Source organism: Artemia sp. Qi Xiang Cuo, chromosome 12 (assembly GCF_049724085.1).
Source record: "Artemia sp. Qi Xiang Cuo chromosome 12, ASM4972408v1, whole genome shotgun sequence".
In the NCBI taxonomy this organism is placed as follows: domain Eukaryota; kingdom Metazoa; phylum Arthropoda; class Branchiopoda; order Anostraca; family Artemiidae; genus Artemia; species Artemia sp. Qi Xiang Cuo.
In genome coordinates, this window is record NC_142805.1 from 29,090,907 (window position 1) to 29,110,432 (window position 19,526).

General features: G+C 35.1%; 2 protein-coding genes across 2 annotated transcripts in view; both read left to right on the plus strand.

Moving 5' to 3' along the window:
• Positions 1 to 18,767, plus strand: part of LOC148945974 (carboxypeptidase D-like) — an 82,273-nt gene extending 63,506 nt beyond the window's left edge. The window contains exons 4-8 of the mRNA XM_089097565.1: positions 289 to 425; positions 5,095 to 5,256; positions 14,698 to 14,848; positions 18,232 to 18,282; positions 18,434 to 18,767. Coding sequence (XP_088953691.1) covers positions 289 to 425; positions 5,095 to 5,256; positions 14,698 to 14,848; positions 18,232 to 18,282; positions 18,434 to 18,767 — 835 coding nt within the window. The remainder of the gene's footprint in view (positions 1 to 288; positions 426 to 5,094; positions 5,257 to 14,697; positions 14,849 to 18,231; positions 18,283 to 18,433) is intronic.
• LOC148945976 (carboxypeptidase D-like) overlaps positions 18,617 to 19,526 on the plus strand; it is a 67,722-nt gene continuing 66,812 nt past the window's right edge. Inside the window, exon 1 of the mRNA XM_089097879.1 lies at positions 18,617 to 18,747. The gene's annotated coding sequence lies outside the window, so the exon portion shown is untranslated. The remainder of the gene's footprint in view (positions 18,748 to 19,526) is intronic.

Consider the following 19,526-nt stretch of genomic DNA (forward strand, 5'->3'; position numbering starts at 1 on the left):
TCTCCTCGTTCATCCTCAATTCTACTCCTTCTTTATATCTGACTAAATTCTTTCTATCAGATTAAATGCATTATGTATCACGTAGTTCCGTGTTTCCTGGCCCTGGGAGATCATTTTTTGTTTCATATTTTTTTTTCATTATATTTGAAACTTTTTTCGGGTAGCATAATACTTTTTAAGTTATTGGGGCCAGATTCTGGGAATAGGAATGTCTTTGGACTTTTTTTTAAAATATAGTGTACTCTTTTGAGAGATCTGAGTCAAACCTAAAAAACTCCCTTTTTTCAGGAATCACACGGGTGGTTTTGAAAGTCTATCTCCTGACAATTCTGTTTTTGTGCATCTAGCGAAGCTTTACGCTAAGAAACATAGGAGAATGAATGAAAATTTCACTACTAATGGTGCTAAATGGTATGATGTCAAAGGTAATTTTTGTCTCTTCTTCTTCTTTTTTACTTGCCAGTAAGCCAAATTTGTCAGCTAATGGCTAGCAAAAAGATTGCTTTGGTGTAGGGGAAAATACTGGAAAGTAGCCCATATAGCTTGATGGGAAGTATGAGCTAGTGTCCTATTTGTGCCTAATTGCAATGGATGCCTAAGTGCAATTTATGGACAAAAAAGCAAATACTATAGGAACTTCTTTCCAGGTGATAAAATATAGACCAGAAACTAGTCTAGACCAAATAAGTCTTTCCATGGTTGATAGAACTTTCAAAATCTTTTTTCAAAAATTGTCATAAAATCATATAGGTCTATACTTAAAGTAGCTAACACATTCTAATATGCTACTGACCAAGATCGCATGTGAAAAAGACGACGAATTGCTAAGCTTCATATTTTTCAAAGGCAGATAAGTCTGTTACTGCTCCTCCAAAATTCTTAATCTCTTACAAATCTGCATGCTCTGGTTTTGATTTATATGCACGCTGGACATTCACTTTGTGCTCTCTGGCGGCGAGGGAGACAACTTTACTGCATGGTCCATTTGAAAATCTTGGAATGTTCATTATATACTCCATGACTTTACATATTTTCACGTAGTTTTTTCTTAGGATTTGCCACATCCCCCGCAAAAAAATTTACATACATGCCTGGTTTGATTCAGGAAAACATACAAATAAAAAAGTCAAACCTCAACCGACAAAAAGCTTTAGTCTGGCAAAATCCAATTGCCAAAACTCAACCCACAGTAGAGTATTTCTTTGGAAATTGTTTTTTTTGTATTTTTTTTTGGGGGAGGGGGGAATGTGAGTGGGCTATAGAGCTGTAGGGAGGAGCGGATTGAAGGGGTGGAGGTGGATAGAGTTGTGTTTGGATGGTGGTTGTTACCCTGGGGATGTTTGAGAGAAAGTGATTGTCTTTTTTTTTATTATTATTATTTTAATTAGTATAGGGTGTTTTAGGAATATTCATGTAGTTTTTTTTTATTATTATTATTATTAATTTAAGATGCCTTTAGGAATGTTTATGTAGCTCGCTACGCGTTAGCAAAATTTAAATTTTTTCCTAGCCTAGTGATTTATATCTGTAATAGTTTATATTTATGTTTATTATGTAAATAAAAGTCAAGTCAAAAGTCAATCATGAATCAGTTTCTTTGAGCTAGTTTTGTACATTTTAAATTTCAACTTAGCTCTTTCCATAAGTAAAAAAAAGTTACTTATAAAGTTTATTAATTTTTCTTTCCTTTGGTTTTCCTGTGTTTTCGTTTTATAAAGTTGATTTTTGTAAGTTTTTAGTTTTCTTCTCGAAATATATAGAGTAAATCTTACAGAATATCTGTGTCAAACATAGGCGATGAATCGCATTTTTGTTTTAATAGGGTATTAGATACCCTATACCCTTTTACTGCCTGCCCCCCTTAAACTTTCCAACGAGACACTTGCAACTTTGCCACATAGATAAAGAGTCCGACGGCGCATTATCACTGTTATCTTAGAAAAATTACTAGCAAAATATTCACCTATCTCATATTCAATTATGATTGCCTTTCCACTGCAGGAATTGGAGCAAGAAGTGTTACCAATGAGTCATTAAACATTCCTCTCCTTTTATGGAGTAGCCTACTATCCCTGGCGAAAAAAAAGAAAAAAGGATACGCGAAGCTGCTACCCATGCAAAAGGCAATTTCCCTTGTTTCTAAAGATGAACGGGGAAGGCTCAATAGCTCTGGTAGAAGATTTTAGACCATAAAATTGAAAATGTACTTTACTGTTGTGTGATCTCTTCTATTAGATAAGAAGACCTCTAGGCGTTGTTTATTTCTAATCAAATGACCCATCTACCTCTATTTTGGCACAATTACCCCTGACAAAGATAGGAGAGACATCAGTGCTACCTATGCAAAAAATGGATTTTTCCTTGCTTTTACAGACGGGGGATTTCAAGTCACCAGTTTTGGGTTTTCGAAAATAGTTATTCTAATAGTGAATTTTTTATTCCGATCCACTGATCTTTCAGAAGTTTCAAGCTCTTTCAAAATCCCCAGAAGTTTGATTTTGCAGTAAATTTTCCTATTAAGTTAAACCTATTTAATAGTTATTATTTCTGAATCACTTCTAAAAGAAGTAGGTTACTCGAAATAATGACCCCTTTATACTGTAAGAAATCAGGAGACTTCCTTTCGTTTAGTACGAAAAAAAGAAACAAAGAGACAATACAACAATGAGGATAATTTTTAACCCATAAGTAGGGAAAACAAAGCAGATATTTTGGCAAGATCTCCGCTAAGCCCTTTTCAGTGCTAAGTATAGAAAAACTGTATGTAACACAAATAAAAATTACTTTAGAAGTTCTCAAGATAAAAAACAAATTTGTGCCAAAAAATATGAAAATGCAAAGAGGAATTGCCTTACGGTATTGAAAGTGAAAAGGGGAGTGAAAATCAAAACAGAATAAAACGATCATTCGAACTCTGGGTTGGGCAGGGATTTTATCTGTGGCTACAGACTCCTGTTTATTTCCTGGTTTGTATTAACACTTATAGATCTTCATATTTATAATAAGAAGGCATGTGTATTAAGTCTACCTATAACATTATTATCTATTATACCTGTTATACTATTATATTATTACAACAATATCATTAGTATCTCCATTTAATTCTAGGTCTTTAAACAGTAAAAATTAAGTTTGCCTCGTCAACAAGGAGTAGATGATCTGGGCTTTCAAAAGCTTGGAGGGCCAAAGCATCATCAAAATCAACATTTTTATTTTTAAACTTTAGGGATTTGTATGTTGAAGCCTTATGTTCGTATAGCCTCTTTCCCATGTGTTGAAGGTTTTTGTCTATTTAAATCCCTCCCCGGGAACGTACAAGTCCCACTAGGAAGAATAGGATTTGTTTTGTCCCGGAATCGAATAGGATTTGTCCCGGAATCGAAAAAACGTGGAACATTAAAATTGTTTTTGAAGGAAACGGAAAGCTTGTGTTTCCGTAAAAAAAAAAAATATATTTTTCTTTCTAAGTCTAGAGATTTATGGTGTCATTGGGAAAAAAAAAATTATTTTCCTTTATGAATTTGAGTGAAGACTGTTAGATGAGTTTATTATTTCTTCTTTTGCGTTTTCGAGTCTTTTTTCTATAATCTGATCAACAAGTTTAAGGGGGTAATTATTACAGAATAAAATGTCCCTTGTGTAATTTAGCTCAGAGACTACATGAATATCTTAACAAAAATTTAAAATTCTGTCAACTATACAGATTATGAACCTTCTTTACAGATAAGGAGTGGTTTGAATAGAAATATAAATTGCGACTATTATGAGTCATTTTTCTATGTAGAAAATTCAAGGCTGGAAAGCCTTTTTAGAATTAGGACATCCAAGTAAAGAAGTCTCTTTGAATCATTACCCTCCAGCGTAAATTCTAGATCAGTATAAAAAGTATTCAAAGACACCAAAAACTCATTCAGAGAAGCATCTCCATGGTCCTGAATGGACAGATTATAATCACCAAGATGGCCCAGAAAGAATGTTCAAGTGGAAAACTTCAAAGCGGAATTTTCAACGAAATCCATATAGAAACTGCCAAATAGAGAAATAAAACTGTTCCCAATACTAAACTCATGATTTGAAAAAAAAAACTTATCTCTGAATATAAGGAAAATATGTAGAATATGCAATGCCCTATAAAATATGTTTTCATTATGTATAATGGTGTACTTTTTGTTTATGTTTTATAATAATATATTTTCTTTATATTAAATATAAGGAAAATTTGTTGCAGAGTCGAAATATAGTCACAGAAGCCTGTTTACATTTTTATGTTGCATTTGTATACTTGGCATTTTATTCACTTTTTACACTTAGCGAAAGTCTTTGTTGAAATCACCTGTTTTGTTCTTGCTATTTACTACTGAAAATTTTCGTAAATTTTACTCTACTCCCATTTTGAAATTTGTTTCTCCTACTTGCAAAATGGAATAGGCTCTTAATCATTAAGTCAATTGGATGATTAAAATTTGTGTATGACCTTTGGATATTAACTTTTAGATTGTATGTGTAAACTTGAACGCCTTCTTTTACTTTAGATTGTTATATGAGAACATTTAAGGGGGGTCGGCATGGGTGTCGGGAGGGGGAGCAGCTGCGCCCCCCCCCTGGACCTTCAAATTTACATTAGATATGGCTGAAAAAGCAGATGGTTTGGAAAAAGCAGTTTATAAAAAACAATCACACTATCGAGTGCCCCCCCCCCCCCTAGACAATATGCTGCCTAATGCTGCCTACGCCCATGGGGGCGGGTACAACTTTTCGAAATTCAAGTAAGGCGTTTGTTTATATGGCCGAAATCGATAATGGTATAACAGTTTTTGTGACATTTGTTTTTCTGTCAAATTGGCTTCAAGAAAATATTACTGTATTGAATGACGCAAAGCTTCATATGTTATTGGAGCATTTCGGTACTTTTAGAAATTATGAACGATGAATTCGAAACTATTATCAAGTGCTTTGTCTTCAAAATTAAAATTTTGCTTACGATGTTCATTGATAGCCTTGACGCTAATGATGAAGGCTAATGATAGTCATCCCTAGAAAATTTTCTAGGCCCTTGCTCATCCCAGATAAAACTGAAAGAATTATTGTTTTTAGGTGGCATGCAAGATTTCAATTATGTATGGGGAAATTGTATGGATATAACAATGGAATTGTCCTATTGTAAATACCCTCCCCCAGAACACTTAGATCAAGAATGGAATGATAATAAAGAAAGTTTATTGGCATATATTGAAGCAGTGCATATGGGAGTAAAAGGTAAGTCCTGATCGGCACATGTATCATAATCTTTTGGTAATAGAATAAAAGATCAAATCTGTATGTACGGGGTGGCCAAGATGAAGAAACCTAGTGTAAATTAGAAGTACAATTGCAGTCGACTCTCGATAATTTCAAACTCAAGGGACGAGAGGAAAAGTTCAAATTAGCGAGATGTTCAAAATAATAATAGTTGAAATAATCAAGAAGGAACAGGGAAGAATTTCAAATTAGCGAGTGCTTTATTGAGAATACATGACACATAGATGTACATAAATATATATAAGCTTGTTTATATAACTTCTTAATCACTTATGCATATGGAGTATGTTAAAAACCATGCGAAAGAAAAAACGGTTTTGCAAAGTAATCAATGATTTTTTTTTTTTTTTTTTTTTTTTTTTTTTTTTTTTTTTTTTTTTTTTTTGATAAAGCAACTTCCATTCTACATTGATCATTCATTTTCAATGGTGATGAGAGCTGTAAATAAATTGTAATTTTTTTCTGTTCTGAGAGCATAGGAATGTAAGGTGTGGATGGATAATTTATCCTTGGTTAATGTGAGTGGTGTGAGGTTAGGTTCTTCTTTTTTATCCTCCTCCTCTTCATCTTGAAAAGTCAACAATTTGGTATTGGTTAAAGCACCATGGACAGCAATTTCATCGTCCATTTGAACAAAATCCTCAAAGGTAAACTTATCACAGTTTGATAGAAGTAACTATTCTGTGTCTAGGGGAATGACTTCTGATCCTGTTAAATCTTGTGACTGATAACTTTGCAGGGTTTTCTGTTTTCTTAGCAAACCCAAGTTTTTTTAAGCAGTTATGGAGGGTGATAGAATTGGGATTTTTTGAGGCCTTATCGTAATTATAGAGGTTAAAACTATTAAGAAAAGTAAGTAAGTAAGTAAGTTTATTTGTAACCCGCAATATAAAATAAATGTGGAGTAAAAAAAAGAAAAAAAAAGAAAATAATATAATTCACAAGGATAAGTAAAACACAACATAAATAACGTAGCAATATCCATAGAATGACTAGTCTGGAAAAAAAATAAGTGAGGAGGTCACTGGCACATATCTTCCTTGGAGTATTGGTTCTCAGATCGTTAACGATATCGTCAAGCAGCACTAGAGGGTCGATAAGTCCAAAATGAAAATAATCTTGTGATTTCTCTACAACCTTTGTAAATATCGCAGGAATTTACAATATTTAAAATAAGCACTCCTTAGCTGAAGACAGTTTTTTTGCGCATTAAAGGCTGCACACAGGAAAGAAAAAGAATTGCAGGAGAACAAAAACTATGGTAAAGTTTACAAAAGCCTCGGTGGCTGTATCTCCTTCTATTAGGCGAGATTCTACCATATGAGAATCGAATACACTGCAGAGCACTAGCAACCAGAGACGAGCCTGTAGTCGAAACTGTATCAGAAAAAGTAATCCCAAGCAATTTCAACTTTGAGTCACACTTGAGTGACATTGTACTCACATGAAAAGGAGGAGCTGGGTTAGAAATATTAAAACTTAGAAACTCGCATTTTGAAACATTTACAGAAAGTCCAATCATACTCAAAGCATTAATCAGAACATTTAGATTCTTTGTGAGGCCTGTTCTATTATGACTAACTATCAAAACATCATCAGAATAGGCAATGTGACTAACAGCAGTATTTTCTTAAAACACAGTAGGAGACAGCATTCGCAAACAGTCCCCACACAGTTCTAAAAATATATGGAGACAGCACACCACCTTGCCTGACTCTCTTCTTTACTGAGATAGCCTCGGATATATCAGACATCCATTTTAACCAAACCAACGAGTTGGAATACCAGTATTGAAGAACTTTTACGACGGAAGAATTAACTCCTGCTCTAACTAAGTAGTGAAGTGCTTGCGAGTGTACAACGTTGTCAAGAGTGCCCGAAATATCACCCGAGCAAAAATAAAATGGGCTTTTTTACATTTTCGCCGAGACTAGCAGCTAACCCAGTATATGATGGGCATGAGAACAATCCAAACCGGCTCTGAACCCAACTTGATAATCAGAAATATCACATTTAGTCAAAACTTCAGGCTATACGGCATACTCGAACAGCTTGCTCATGAAGCAAGAAACTCTAATTGGTCGATAACTGGAACTCTGATCTGCGTCCTGTCCGTTTTTCCGAATTGATGTTACAATTCCCGAATGAAAACTGTTTGGAACTAATGACTGGGCTAAACACATCTGGAATAGGACCTGATTGTGTGTTAACAATAATGGACACTTAATGGTGAAGTGATTGTAACACAGACCATCCATATCAGGAGCACCTTCTTTCTTAACCCTCTTTAAAGCCCGATAGATATCACTACTAGATATCGACAATATATGGACTTGCTGAAGAACTTGAGGAATAGTATTATGCAATAAGGAAGAAAACATGGACTGGATAGAATTATTAAATGTAGAAAAAACACGAGTAAAATGAGCAATAAAATCATTGATTTTGATAATCGAAACGGTAGCAGGCTCACACTTGCTGCTATTAATTACATTGGACCAAGACTTCCGAACCGAAAGGCCATCCAAAGCATTCAGGCGGGCTTGACGCAAAGAAGATCTAAACTGACGTTTTGAATTTTTCTTAATTTTAAATACTTCGTCAGACTTGGACCAATCACAAGCAATCCAAAGGCGAAGCCAAAACTTTGTGCATTGTTTAGCCTTTTTCACTTCTGGCACACATTCCACAACGGTTTTCTGGTGCCAAATCTAATACGTTCAACAGGAACTGAAACTGAAGCAGCTGACTTCAAACAATGCACGAGCTGGCAATAGTAACAATTTAAATCAATCTGAGCTGTCGGTGACCTTACAGAGGTTTGTAAAAGGTGAAAAGGCACTTTCAGGCTTGACAATAACGAGCAAAGAACGTATACAATCAATTTCAGAATTTACTCGTTTCTAATTTGGCTTACCAAACCATTTATTATGGTAAGAAAAACGGTCATAAGCCAGTAGAGCAGGCGACTCAATTTCACAAGGTAAAGGCAAGTGATCATCCTCAATTTCATCATCCAGAACAATGACAGAATCACGATTGATCCATTTGAAACTATAATATGATCAGGGTTTGATCTAGAACCATCATGGTTATGAATGTAGGTAAACTGTTTATCTTTATTGACTAACTGATAGCCACTAGGCAAAGCATCAAAAACAGGTTACTTCTTTCAGATTGGGACAGAAGATTGGCATTACAATCCTCAGCCACAATCCAATTTAATCCCTAATTGGTCACCCTTAACAGAAGTGTTCTGAGTTGCTTGCAAGAACCCGTGAAGACAGATAGGGAAGAAATGTTCTTACGATAGTATGGCATATTGACATTGATGAGGATTACCGCACTTTATTGCCAGTAAATTATGATCAGAAGAAATAAGCTCAGGGTTCTGAGCGAGGTGAACTAAAGTTGCAAGGCCCCCAAATAGGTCGACCGCGCGTTTTTTAGCTTCACGTACAAACGTATTGTAGGTGAGTGACCGTTTAAGAGTATCTGTATTGGCTTTAGTTAGAAAATCTTCCTGTAGGAAAACTATATCATAATCAAGAAGCTCATCAATAAGATCTTTGTCTGGTTCCGTTAATATTGAGTGAAACAAAACGAAATCTATTGCCACTAGCAATCATTTTTTATTCCTTATTCAGAGCTTTTTTTACACTGGGCATCTGATACTATAGGAAACATGATTTCCCCCGCTGTTGGTGCAATTTGGGCTTTCAGTGGAAGGATTATCACCTGTGTTACAATGTCCAGCAGCGCACCCTGAACACTTTTGATTAGTCGATGGGAGTGGGCAATTACCGACAATGTGGTTCGGCGACTGACAACGGTAAGATCTGGGAGGTAATTTCTGGAAAGGTCTAGTTTTAAAAAGCTCGTATCCCAGACACAAAGCCTCATTTGTAGCTTTATTTAAGGCACCATCGTCTAGAAATTCAAGGCGTAAGGATCTGAAACTTCCAATTTTATTTGCATCAACAACACCGGGAATTACACTAATAAGCTAAGATTTGTGCACAACAGCAGGGATGTTACTCACAATACCAAGTACTTTTTGATTACCAAGTACACAATACCAAGGACATGAGTGGATACATTTAGCTGACTAGTTGCAGCGGCGGCGAGAGAGACGGCTGAGGCCTTATCTCGGGTATGAACTATGCATCTTTTCTTGACAGGATCAGATCTCACACTTACGATACCATCATGACCATCCAGGGTATCAAGGGTCTCTTTGCGCTCAATAAGATCTTTGAGGTCAGTTGGTGTTTTTTTTTATAATAACTGCATAGGACGGTTTTGAAGAGACAGAACACTCTTGCATTAACGACGGAGGACATCCAATTGCTCTAGACAGGAGAGTTCTCACACACTCAGACAAAGAGCGTAGCTCAGACAAACAGGAGTTTACACGGCAACTCAAGGCACAAAAAGCATCGGCAGGAATAAGTGGTACTTCACTAGGGTGGCGGATAACAAAGACTGGCAGACCAACATCATCAGCATCATACTTTGTGATAATATCGATAATATCAGAGACAATGTTAATAAACGCATTTGTACCCACTCTCTTAGGCTGAATTTCCCCAGGATGGCAAAACTGGAAGATTTGCCTTCTTGCTTTCGAAATCTGTGTGAGCGGGAAATATTTAGACATATGTTTGTTAAAAGATATGGAGAAGACACTTTTCGATTCTGTTGTGGAAAAAACTTAAAACAGGACTACAAAGGGGCAATCCAGTGGTCGATGCAATCAGCACCGAATGCTGAATAAATACAGAATGAAGGAACCTAGAAACAAGGGAAATGTAACCCTCAACTGTTCCCACAATTTACGGGTATCTTAATACCGGCGGGTACAATACGCCACTTGTGGGAGGTTCCTTCCCCTCTTCTGATAGTTCCCAATTCGCTTCTTAGCGATAAGAAATCAAAAATGGCGCTATAAAAATTGATACTATCGATCCTGTGCCAATCTATCCTAGAAAAAAGATAGTGCTGATGAAAATAACCAGGGAAAAGGGCTTAATCTAATACTTGGAGAAGGTCATACAAACACTATTTGACAAAAAATCTATCTTTAGAGGGTAAACAACAACAGGAAAAAACCTCAAAATAATTCAGAAACTTTTTTAAGTTACCAGCAAAGATGCAAACTCAGCCACAATAGCATTGAATATACTACAGATGGCATTGGAAGCTACTCTCATTGTCTACTCTTATTATTATTATTATTGTCACATTCTCACTTTTATCAGTGCTATCTAGCAGAATTTATTTATCTTTATAGAGTGTTTCCAACCAAGATGTCCTTGTTGCAAATTTAAATTATCGAAAGTGTTTCTTTTTCAAATTATCAAGTTTTTTTTCAAGTGACTCCGAAAAAATTTCAAATTATCTATAGATTCAAATTATAAAGATATTCAAATTTTGTAGAATCGACTCTACTGATAAAATTAAATTATAGGATAAAGGGTAAAGATCCTCAGGAGCCATGGCTGGCGCACAGGGCGTCGTATTGACGTTTCAGTTGCTGTTCAGTTTTTACAATGACCAGTAGCAAGCCTGTCCCCTACCCTTACTGTGGTGGGGATAGAACCCTGTGCCCCGAATATAAGTCAGTTAACAAAACAGTAAAATACTAACAAACTTTTAATAATAGAAAACGTTCAGATATTTCAACCTCATGTCCCGAGCCCATTTTAAGAAAAAAAAAGAAGAAAGATCAACTAAACTGCATTAAACAGAATATATAAATAAAATATAAAAACAAAAACAAAAAGCACAGGTGAAAACAAAAAAAAAACTCACAAATTCAGAATATTCAATATGTCAAGTGTTCGTCACTTTCAAATAATATGAAAAACAGGTAAAATCAGGATAACTATGCAGCAGAGAGAAGGTTCCTTTTTGGTTTGTTAGTTAAATTTATCTAAAATTCGTAACTCATTCTCTTTTACATTTTCTATTTATTTTTTTTATTTTCGCCTTTTATTTTATTTACATGTTCTGTTTAATTTAGTTTAGTTTTTTTTTTTTCATTGAAAAAGGCTTTTGGGTGAAAAGCCGAAATATTCGGAACTTTTTGTTTTTATTATTACAAGTTTTTCGTTTTTTTTCCTGTTTTGCCCACTGTCTTATTTAAAATATTATACACGTTTTCAATAATTTCATTTGTTTAATTTGTAGGCCTATTTTATAATTTTTACTCAAAAGTAGTAAATACACATTATTATAAGTGTCAGTATACTGAATATTCAATGCTCACATGAGGTGTTGAAATTGTTCATCATGAATTCTGACGCTCAAATTAGCATATCTTTACAGGTGTCCAAAAAATTTTGCCAGTTTGATTTGGTGTGCCTTTACAATCGTATTGTGTATTTTTATTTTTAACTTGTTTGATTGTATGCGTGTTTTCCTCTAAATTTTACCCTTTAAGTTGCCTCACGATTGGAATCGTAGGTAGACATGTCTAGTGACCTAAGATGCAGATAAAGCTGGGGAAAGTCTAGATCCCAATGCACTGTTGGTCCCATTTTCTTTAGTAACACCGTAAAGACTGAAGTTGATGTAATGGAACTATTTTAGCTATTCGTTCCGCAGCTGACGGAGAAAGAACAGGCGTATGGGACTTTCCAGAAAGATGGTGCCACGGCGTATGCTTTACGGTTTTCAATGTGATCCGTCCGTGAAAATTTCAGAAAAGTATGCACGATTTTTGCGGGTTTATGGCCTTTCATATTGCGAAATCTGTCCACTTACAATTTTTACTTGTGGGGTAACTTAAAGAGTAAACTTGTACATTAACAACCCGCCCACAATTGAAGAGCTAAAAATGAATAATCGTAATACTACTGCAAGTATCCCACCAAATGTACTGGCAAAAGTTTTTTAACTTTCGCTGTGGAGGATGTGTGCGAAAACTGTGACCCTTTGCAGGAGGAATCGAGAACATTACCTGGTGAAGGGGGGAGGGAGGTTTCAAGACACAGTTAGTGTGTTTCGGGCTACAATTTTTTAGTTTTCCCTGAAGGAATGGTCTTTATAGGCAATGTTGTAAGAAAGAACCCCCCCCCCCCCCTTCATGTTTGTATGTATGGATGTATAGCACATAAAATAGTAGAAATGGCTTTCACGGATAGTAGAAATTTTATATAGTCAAAATAAATTATGAAGATAGACAATACATAGCAATTTGGACCTACCCAGGGGGGGGGGGGGAGTCCACCCCAAGTTTTATTTTGAAAAATATGCGTTAGAATCCTCACTAATTCCCTGAAGTCGGAAAATGGTGTCCTAAAAACATAATTTTCAGGTATTGGCCCCCTCCCCACTCGTTGGGCAAAAGTGTCCGATCTTCACTAAGCGTAAGTTCTGTCTACATATACTGCCGGAAATCATTTACTAACGGTAAAGAATATTAGGAATAATTAACTAACAATGTTAAATAAATAGAACGAATGGAATAATTTAGTTACATAAACGAGTACAAGGAGAAAGGAAAGTCAGGACTGGTTGGAGATATGTCATCAAAGGTGATAACAAGCGTTGAGTTCCAGGATTTAATCGTGCAATAAATACCTCTGCTGAGTGACTATACGAGGGGAATATAACCGGCACGGTCTTCAACAAAATAGCAATAATACAATACAAAGTAAAAATATCTGTATATATTCATTTTTATTTGAGTGCCTTTATAGCCTACTCATAAAGCCTACTTTTCATAAATGTTGTAAATTACAGATTTTCCGGAGCATATTTGTTTAGTAGCTTTACCCAAGGATAGATAAGTATGGTTGATAGGTCGATGTGAATATGTACAAAAAAGACCAACACAAAGTGAATATGTCAAATTTTTATCCTGGACATTCGGGTTTATCTTTTGAGTAACAATAGTTATGTATTGTCGTGTTCGACACGAAAGTACGCATTTCACACTTTTTCAAAAATGAATTTGAAACTTTGACTGATCCATCTGCTGGACCGTTATTCTTAGCTTGCTTTTTCTTAGCTTTATCCTCTTGGGAGGGAGGGATCACTGGCTATGCTGAAAACAAAATCATTGCATTGCATATGATTGCATTTGGGTTTAGATTAAAGTATACATTAAAACATTCGAAGATTGGACATTTTGCATCATTCTCCAAGAAAAGCCCAAACGATATCACTATTCTGGCTCAGTGAATGGATAGATCTGAAACTAATGAACTCAAGATTCAAGTATCTTGTCATTTTTGCGCAAGTCACAACTGCAGCCTTGTTGCAAATTCGTATTTTTAAAGGGGAACGTAAATCTTATAGGATTATTGTAGTTTTACTGTAAGATTAAGAAAAGGTGACACACGGCCCTTCTTGGGCCAGATAATGCAACGGTTGAGATGAAGTGAATCGGTGAAAAACACTTCTTATTTTTCTCAAAGATTTATGTGACTTAGAAGCTACTAGTCAATGCTCAAAACATGGTCGCAAGTATTGTCTATAAATGTACACAGTTAGTTCCTATCGAAAAGCGAACGTTTATCGGGCCAAATCATCTTCCAAAATATAGTTTTTTTTTTTTTAAATAAATAATTTTCAGGTTAACATTGAAAATTACTAACTCTGCAACGGTAGATACGACGGCAGAATCAAAGTTTTTCTAAAGATAAATTCTTCAAAATACTCAGTTAAGAAAGGTATTAACTTACTTTTTTGTTAAAGCATTATATGATAGTGCCCACAGGTACCAGAAACGTTTTTGATACTATGCAACCGACGAAAACTCGTCCAGCTGCCAAAAAGTAATCTACTATGTTATGTGTATATTTACAAGAATGTGTCTTTTTTCTACTTTGATTTCTTGAAACAATGCAGTGTTTTATTTTTTGATTTATTTTTTATTTATTTTTTTACTGAAAAATAATTAAAATATAGCTACTAATATTCTGATACGGCTACCAGGTTTTTGCGGGGATGGGGGAATTATCCATTACAAAAGCATGTTTCATCATAAACAAAATGTCTCTCACATTTTCGCGTGTTAATTTGTTAGTAAAGCTTGAAGTTTAATGGATTTGTACAACGTTTTATTTTTTAGGTTTATTAAATGTAAGCAAAAATTGTTAAAACTGCAGTATATATTTGAGTAAATCGTCCGAGTTTGGTAAGCACTACAAGTAATTATATTAGGTCGTCTCCGAGCTAAATGTAGAAAAATATTTTGTTCCAGTTCAATTCTTCTTGCCTACCTCCAAATAAGAATTGAATATGCCTCCAATATGCCTCTGTGATTGTATCTAGTGGCAAATATCTGCCAAGAGATTATTTTCGTTTTAGAAAAAAAGTGTAACACATTTTTGTTGTGAGGTTGACAAAAGAAAAGTTGTCAGTAGATATAGTCATTTTAAATTTTAGGCCAAGTAACTGCCGAAGATACTGGGGAAGGAATTTCAAAAGCCGAAGTGCATGTGGAAGGTAATGATAAATACATGTTGACGTCTAGTGCAGGAGAGTACTGGAGACTTTTGTTACCTGGAAACTATAGAATTTCTGTCAAAGCAAATGGGTGAGTATAACTTATATTATATATTCAGAGAATAATGAGTGTCAGTGCTGTTCAGTATATATTATTTTAATCTAATTTTGAACCATCTTTGGTTTCTGAAATGTGCCAAATTTTTGAAAGTCAGTGTTAAATTGTGTGTTTCTTCAGACCTGGGGCGCGTTTAGGATTTGATTTCGGGAGGAAACTCATCAGCTAACAACTATAAGAAGCTCAGAAACTTATCAGCAACATAGGCTATTGTCTATCTACAAAACCATCTTACTAGCAATCACAGTCTCTTTATGGTTTTTTTTTATGTAAGATCGTTACTAAGCTCATTATTACTATACTACTACAAAGATCTTATTAACCAAAATTCTTAATTCTCATTACCATAATTAACCAATCACTCATATATCAGATTTTTCGTGTGAATTTCGTCCAACATCGAGATCGAGAGTGTGTTTCAGAGTTTGTTATACTGGACCAAAAATCGCATTCTCTTTCAGGTTTTTTATTTTTACTACTACAAAGGTCTTATTAACCAAAATTTTTAATTCGTATTACCCTAATCAACCGACCACTCATAGACCAGATTTTTCATTCAAATTTCGTCCAATATCGAGATCGAGAGCGTGTTTCAGCGGTTGTTGTACTGGACCAAAAATCACAGTCTTTTTATGAGTTTTTTTCATTAAGGTCATTACTAAGCTGATTATTACTATACTACTACAAAGATTTTATTAACCAAAGTTCTTAATTTCCATTACCATAATTAATCGTGACCACTCATAGATCAGACTTTTTGCGTGAATTTCGTTCAACATCGAGAGCGTGTTTCAGCGTTCTGTCATACTGGACCAAAAATATGGAACTCAATTCCAACTGAAATCCTGGAACATTCTGATAAATATTTGTTTCAGAGGTTGCTGAGAAACTGTTTGAAAGTTAAATCAGCAGCGTAATATGCGCTGGTTTTTAAGATTGTATTTATATTTGTGTTTAAATAAAAATATTCCAATTTAAAATCTAACTTAAACAATTGATGAGGATATTATTCTGATACATGTCGATTTCTTCCCAAAGTCGCTCAAAACATCTTCAGTATCCATATTAACATCTGATTTTATAAGTGTATGTGTGAGGCTGGTGAACATGCCCTCTCCTGTCTTATTTGGGATACATGATTTCAGTTAATATAAAGAAAAAGGACCACTCTGCAGATTCAGTTGTAACAAGCCTGGAGAACACGGTCAAGAGGAATGTACAAATGAAAAAACATGTTTGTCACACATTTCAAATATTTTAGGAATTTTATTGGGACGATGAACTAGGTCTATGACCTCTATTTGCTTTGTCACATAGTCAGCTCAGCGAGGAGACTAGTCTCAGAAAAATTTCTGGGTGTAGGTTTGCAGTTTCGTATTAGCTTCGGTCTATACAACATCAACAGTAAAACCAGGCAGCAGACGCAGGATTTGAAATACTGTTGCTCGAGTATTAAGAAGCCTCTCGTCGAGAGTCGTCGTACAGCTAGGGGAAGGGAAAAGACGGATAGGGGAAAAGACAAAGTCTGTTTAAAAGGAGAAGTTCCTGAAGAGGATAATGACCGCCAATGGCGCCGTGATATTTAGGGATGAGTTCTTACACTTTCAACTGTTTGAATTGCTTTTCGTCAGTAGAAAGAAAATCCCCATCTATCAGTCCTTTCAGTGCTGAATTTCATAGATTGATATATTTAGTAAGCTTTTGTCAGTAGACTTAGATTGAACTGGTCGTTGGCAAAAAATTTGGAATAAATTTGAAAAAAGAAATTCGTTTTGCTGTCTGTAAGTCACGTTCTTCTAACAAACCTTACGAACCACCTAGCAGAGCTTGGCTATGTATTGATACAGCGAATAAAATCTAATTTTCTCCCTTTTTTTAATTTATGCGCAGTCATTAGAAGCTGTATAGTTCTTTGGCAAATTCAGGAAAAGACTTGTGGAACAGGTGAAGTCCCGCAACTGATGCTAAATTTTCATCCTCTAATAAGATAGGAAGTAGGCTTGAGCACAGTAATCAAATGAATGACAATTACTAGCTAATTCTAAGAGGTATTTCTTTAAAATATAGAACCTAGATCATGTTCGCAACGGTAGCTGCAACCTAGTAAAGAACGCACGACGGACCCTAGTAAACAAAAATTAAAGAGTGTGTTTTAGTGAAATACATGTATAAAAGGAAACAAATATTTGCAAAGAAGATAAATTTTGTTTGCTCTGAGGTACTTCAAATAAATTATCAGAGTGTACAGGTAACTTCTGCAAGCAATAATGTAGATTATTCTTGGGGAGTAGGTCCAGATCCCTAGGCCTCTACTATGTATGCTACTTCTTCAGGCCCACTCTCCGCCTCCCCCCCCCCCCTGTAAGTACTCTTTGCTCAGGTATTTAATGTGTTCTTAATTTAAATATTAAATTCTTAGATATAAGTTAGAATGAATCCTATTTTGTCTTTTCTATTAACTTTTCTTTTTCTCTAAAACATTGTGGCTATAAAAAGAAATTTTATTATATTTTACGCACTCGCTATGGTACTTACCAAAATCAATAGACACGAAGGAAGCGCATATCAAGAGGGTATCGTCTTCAAGGCTGCCTCGCATTTTCTTACAATTCTATGGACTTTTCCCATAACCTCCTTTAATATTCAGGAAATTCAATTTTCTCCTTGTTTAATAATAATTCTACTCCTACCTGAGAAAAATCGTGGATATGATAAAAATTCCTGGGAGAAATTGCAATAGTAGAAAAGCTAAAACAGTTTTTATAAATGCTCGAGAAGCTCACATGTCTTAAACAATCTTTCATCATAGATATTGTGGAAAACATTCTACCCACTGGTTAAAAACATATATTGGTACATCACTTCTTGTGGAATGTGGCAGAAATTGTGAAAAAGCAATTGGTTTAGATATGTGTTTCCAAACTTATTTTGAAAACCATGCATTCTTCAGATTTTATCCGACAGTATAGTATACTATAGTACCATAGCCCTAGTAAATGTAATCGTTATATTATTATAGTACTTAATAAAGTCAATTGAAGTATTAATCAAGTCCGTACCCAGATGTAGCTGCCTTTGACGTGCATAAAATTCACTTTTTTCAGTAAATTCCCTACCTTTACCAGAAAAAATCCTGCGTATACCATACCAATCGAAAAATAACAGTTTTAACAAGGTTGAAACAATTTTTACAAATACTTAACAAAACCATAGGTTTTAAACATTCGTTCATGGATGTTCTTATTTATTGAAAATATTTTTGCTAATGCACTTATTCGCGAACGTGCTAAAAGTGTGAAAAAAAATGGATGTAGAAGTGTAGTTCTGAGTCTAGTTTAAAATCCTTTATTCTATAGGTATGCTCCAACAGAATGGTTTTATGTATCACTTACTGGCGTCATTGAGAAGCATATACAGCTTCGCCAAATCTAGTTTAAAACCCTATATTCTATAGGTATGCTCCAACGGAATGATTTGATATAATCATAGCACTTACTGGTGTCATTGAGAAACATATACAGCTTCGCCAACTTTAAATTAAAACCATTTATTTTACAGGTATGCTCCAACAGAATGGTTTGAAATAATTGTACCACCTACTGGCGTCATTGAGAAGCATATACAACTTCGTAGCGTCAGTCCTACGACAACTACTACGGTCAAACCTGTTCAACCGACCACGCCTTCTGAATTAGACAGAATCACCGACCTGAAGTTTGTGCATCATAAATATAGCGATATGTTTTTATGGCTGCAGGCAATGAGTATAAAATACTCGCACATTATGCGGCTCTATTCTATTGGAAAGAGTGTACAAGGACAGGGCCTTTGGGTAGCAGAAATAAGTGACAATCCAGGTGTTCATGAACTAGGTATCTTCTTCTTCTTCTAATTCACAGCAGGCGGGCTATTCAGTTGGTACTATTTAGCCCTCTTCTTTTTGCTTCACTCTGTGGGCTACAATGCTACTGTCTTGGTTGTCTCTTATTTATTAGATATTCTCATATATCTTTCAGTAGATCTTTTGACTCAAGGAGTTCAAATATAAGACGATAGATATCGATTTCTGTGTTCTGTCTGCAGGTATAGTTGGCTATGCTCTTGGCATATAGTGATATTTTGTGGTGTTTGAAGCATTTTAACAGTTTACAAAGCAAGGTATGTTGTGCAGACGTCAGCATATTACATTCAAATAGGCAATGGTCAATTGTTTCATTATTCATATTACAATGCCTGCAAAGAGGGGACAGGGGAATTGAACCACTTGAATTAGAAAGCTTATATGAGACTGCAAGGAAATTTAGTCCATTTGTTCCAGAACGAATTCTATGATAGATTTTAGAAAGATACTTATTGGGAAAGGGGGAGAGGATAGGATTAATCTTATTAAAATGAATATCTGATAGCCTCCATCGGAAAATATCTCTAATTGGGATTGGTCTCCCACTTGGCTGGTCAATATTTATAGCATTTTTAGCTATTTCATCAACCTGATGATTACCACTTATGCCAGAGTGGCTAGGAATATACTGAAAATAATTTTTTATGCCACTTGAACCAAGATTATCAATAATACTGAGACAATGATAAGTGTCAATGTTCAACTTATATTGTGGAGCTGAGGCCAGCAACTCAAGGCTTGATAAAGAGT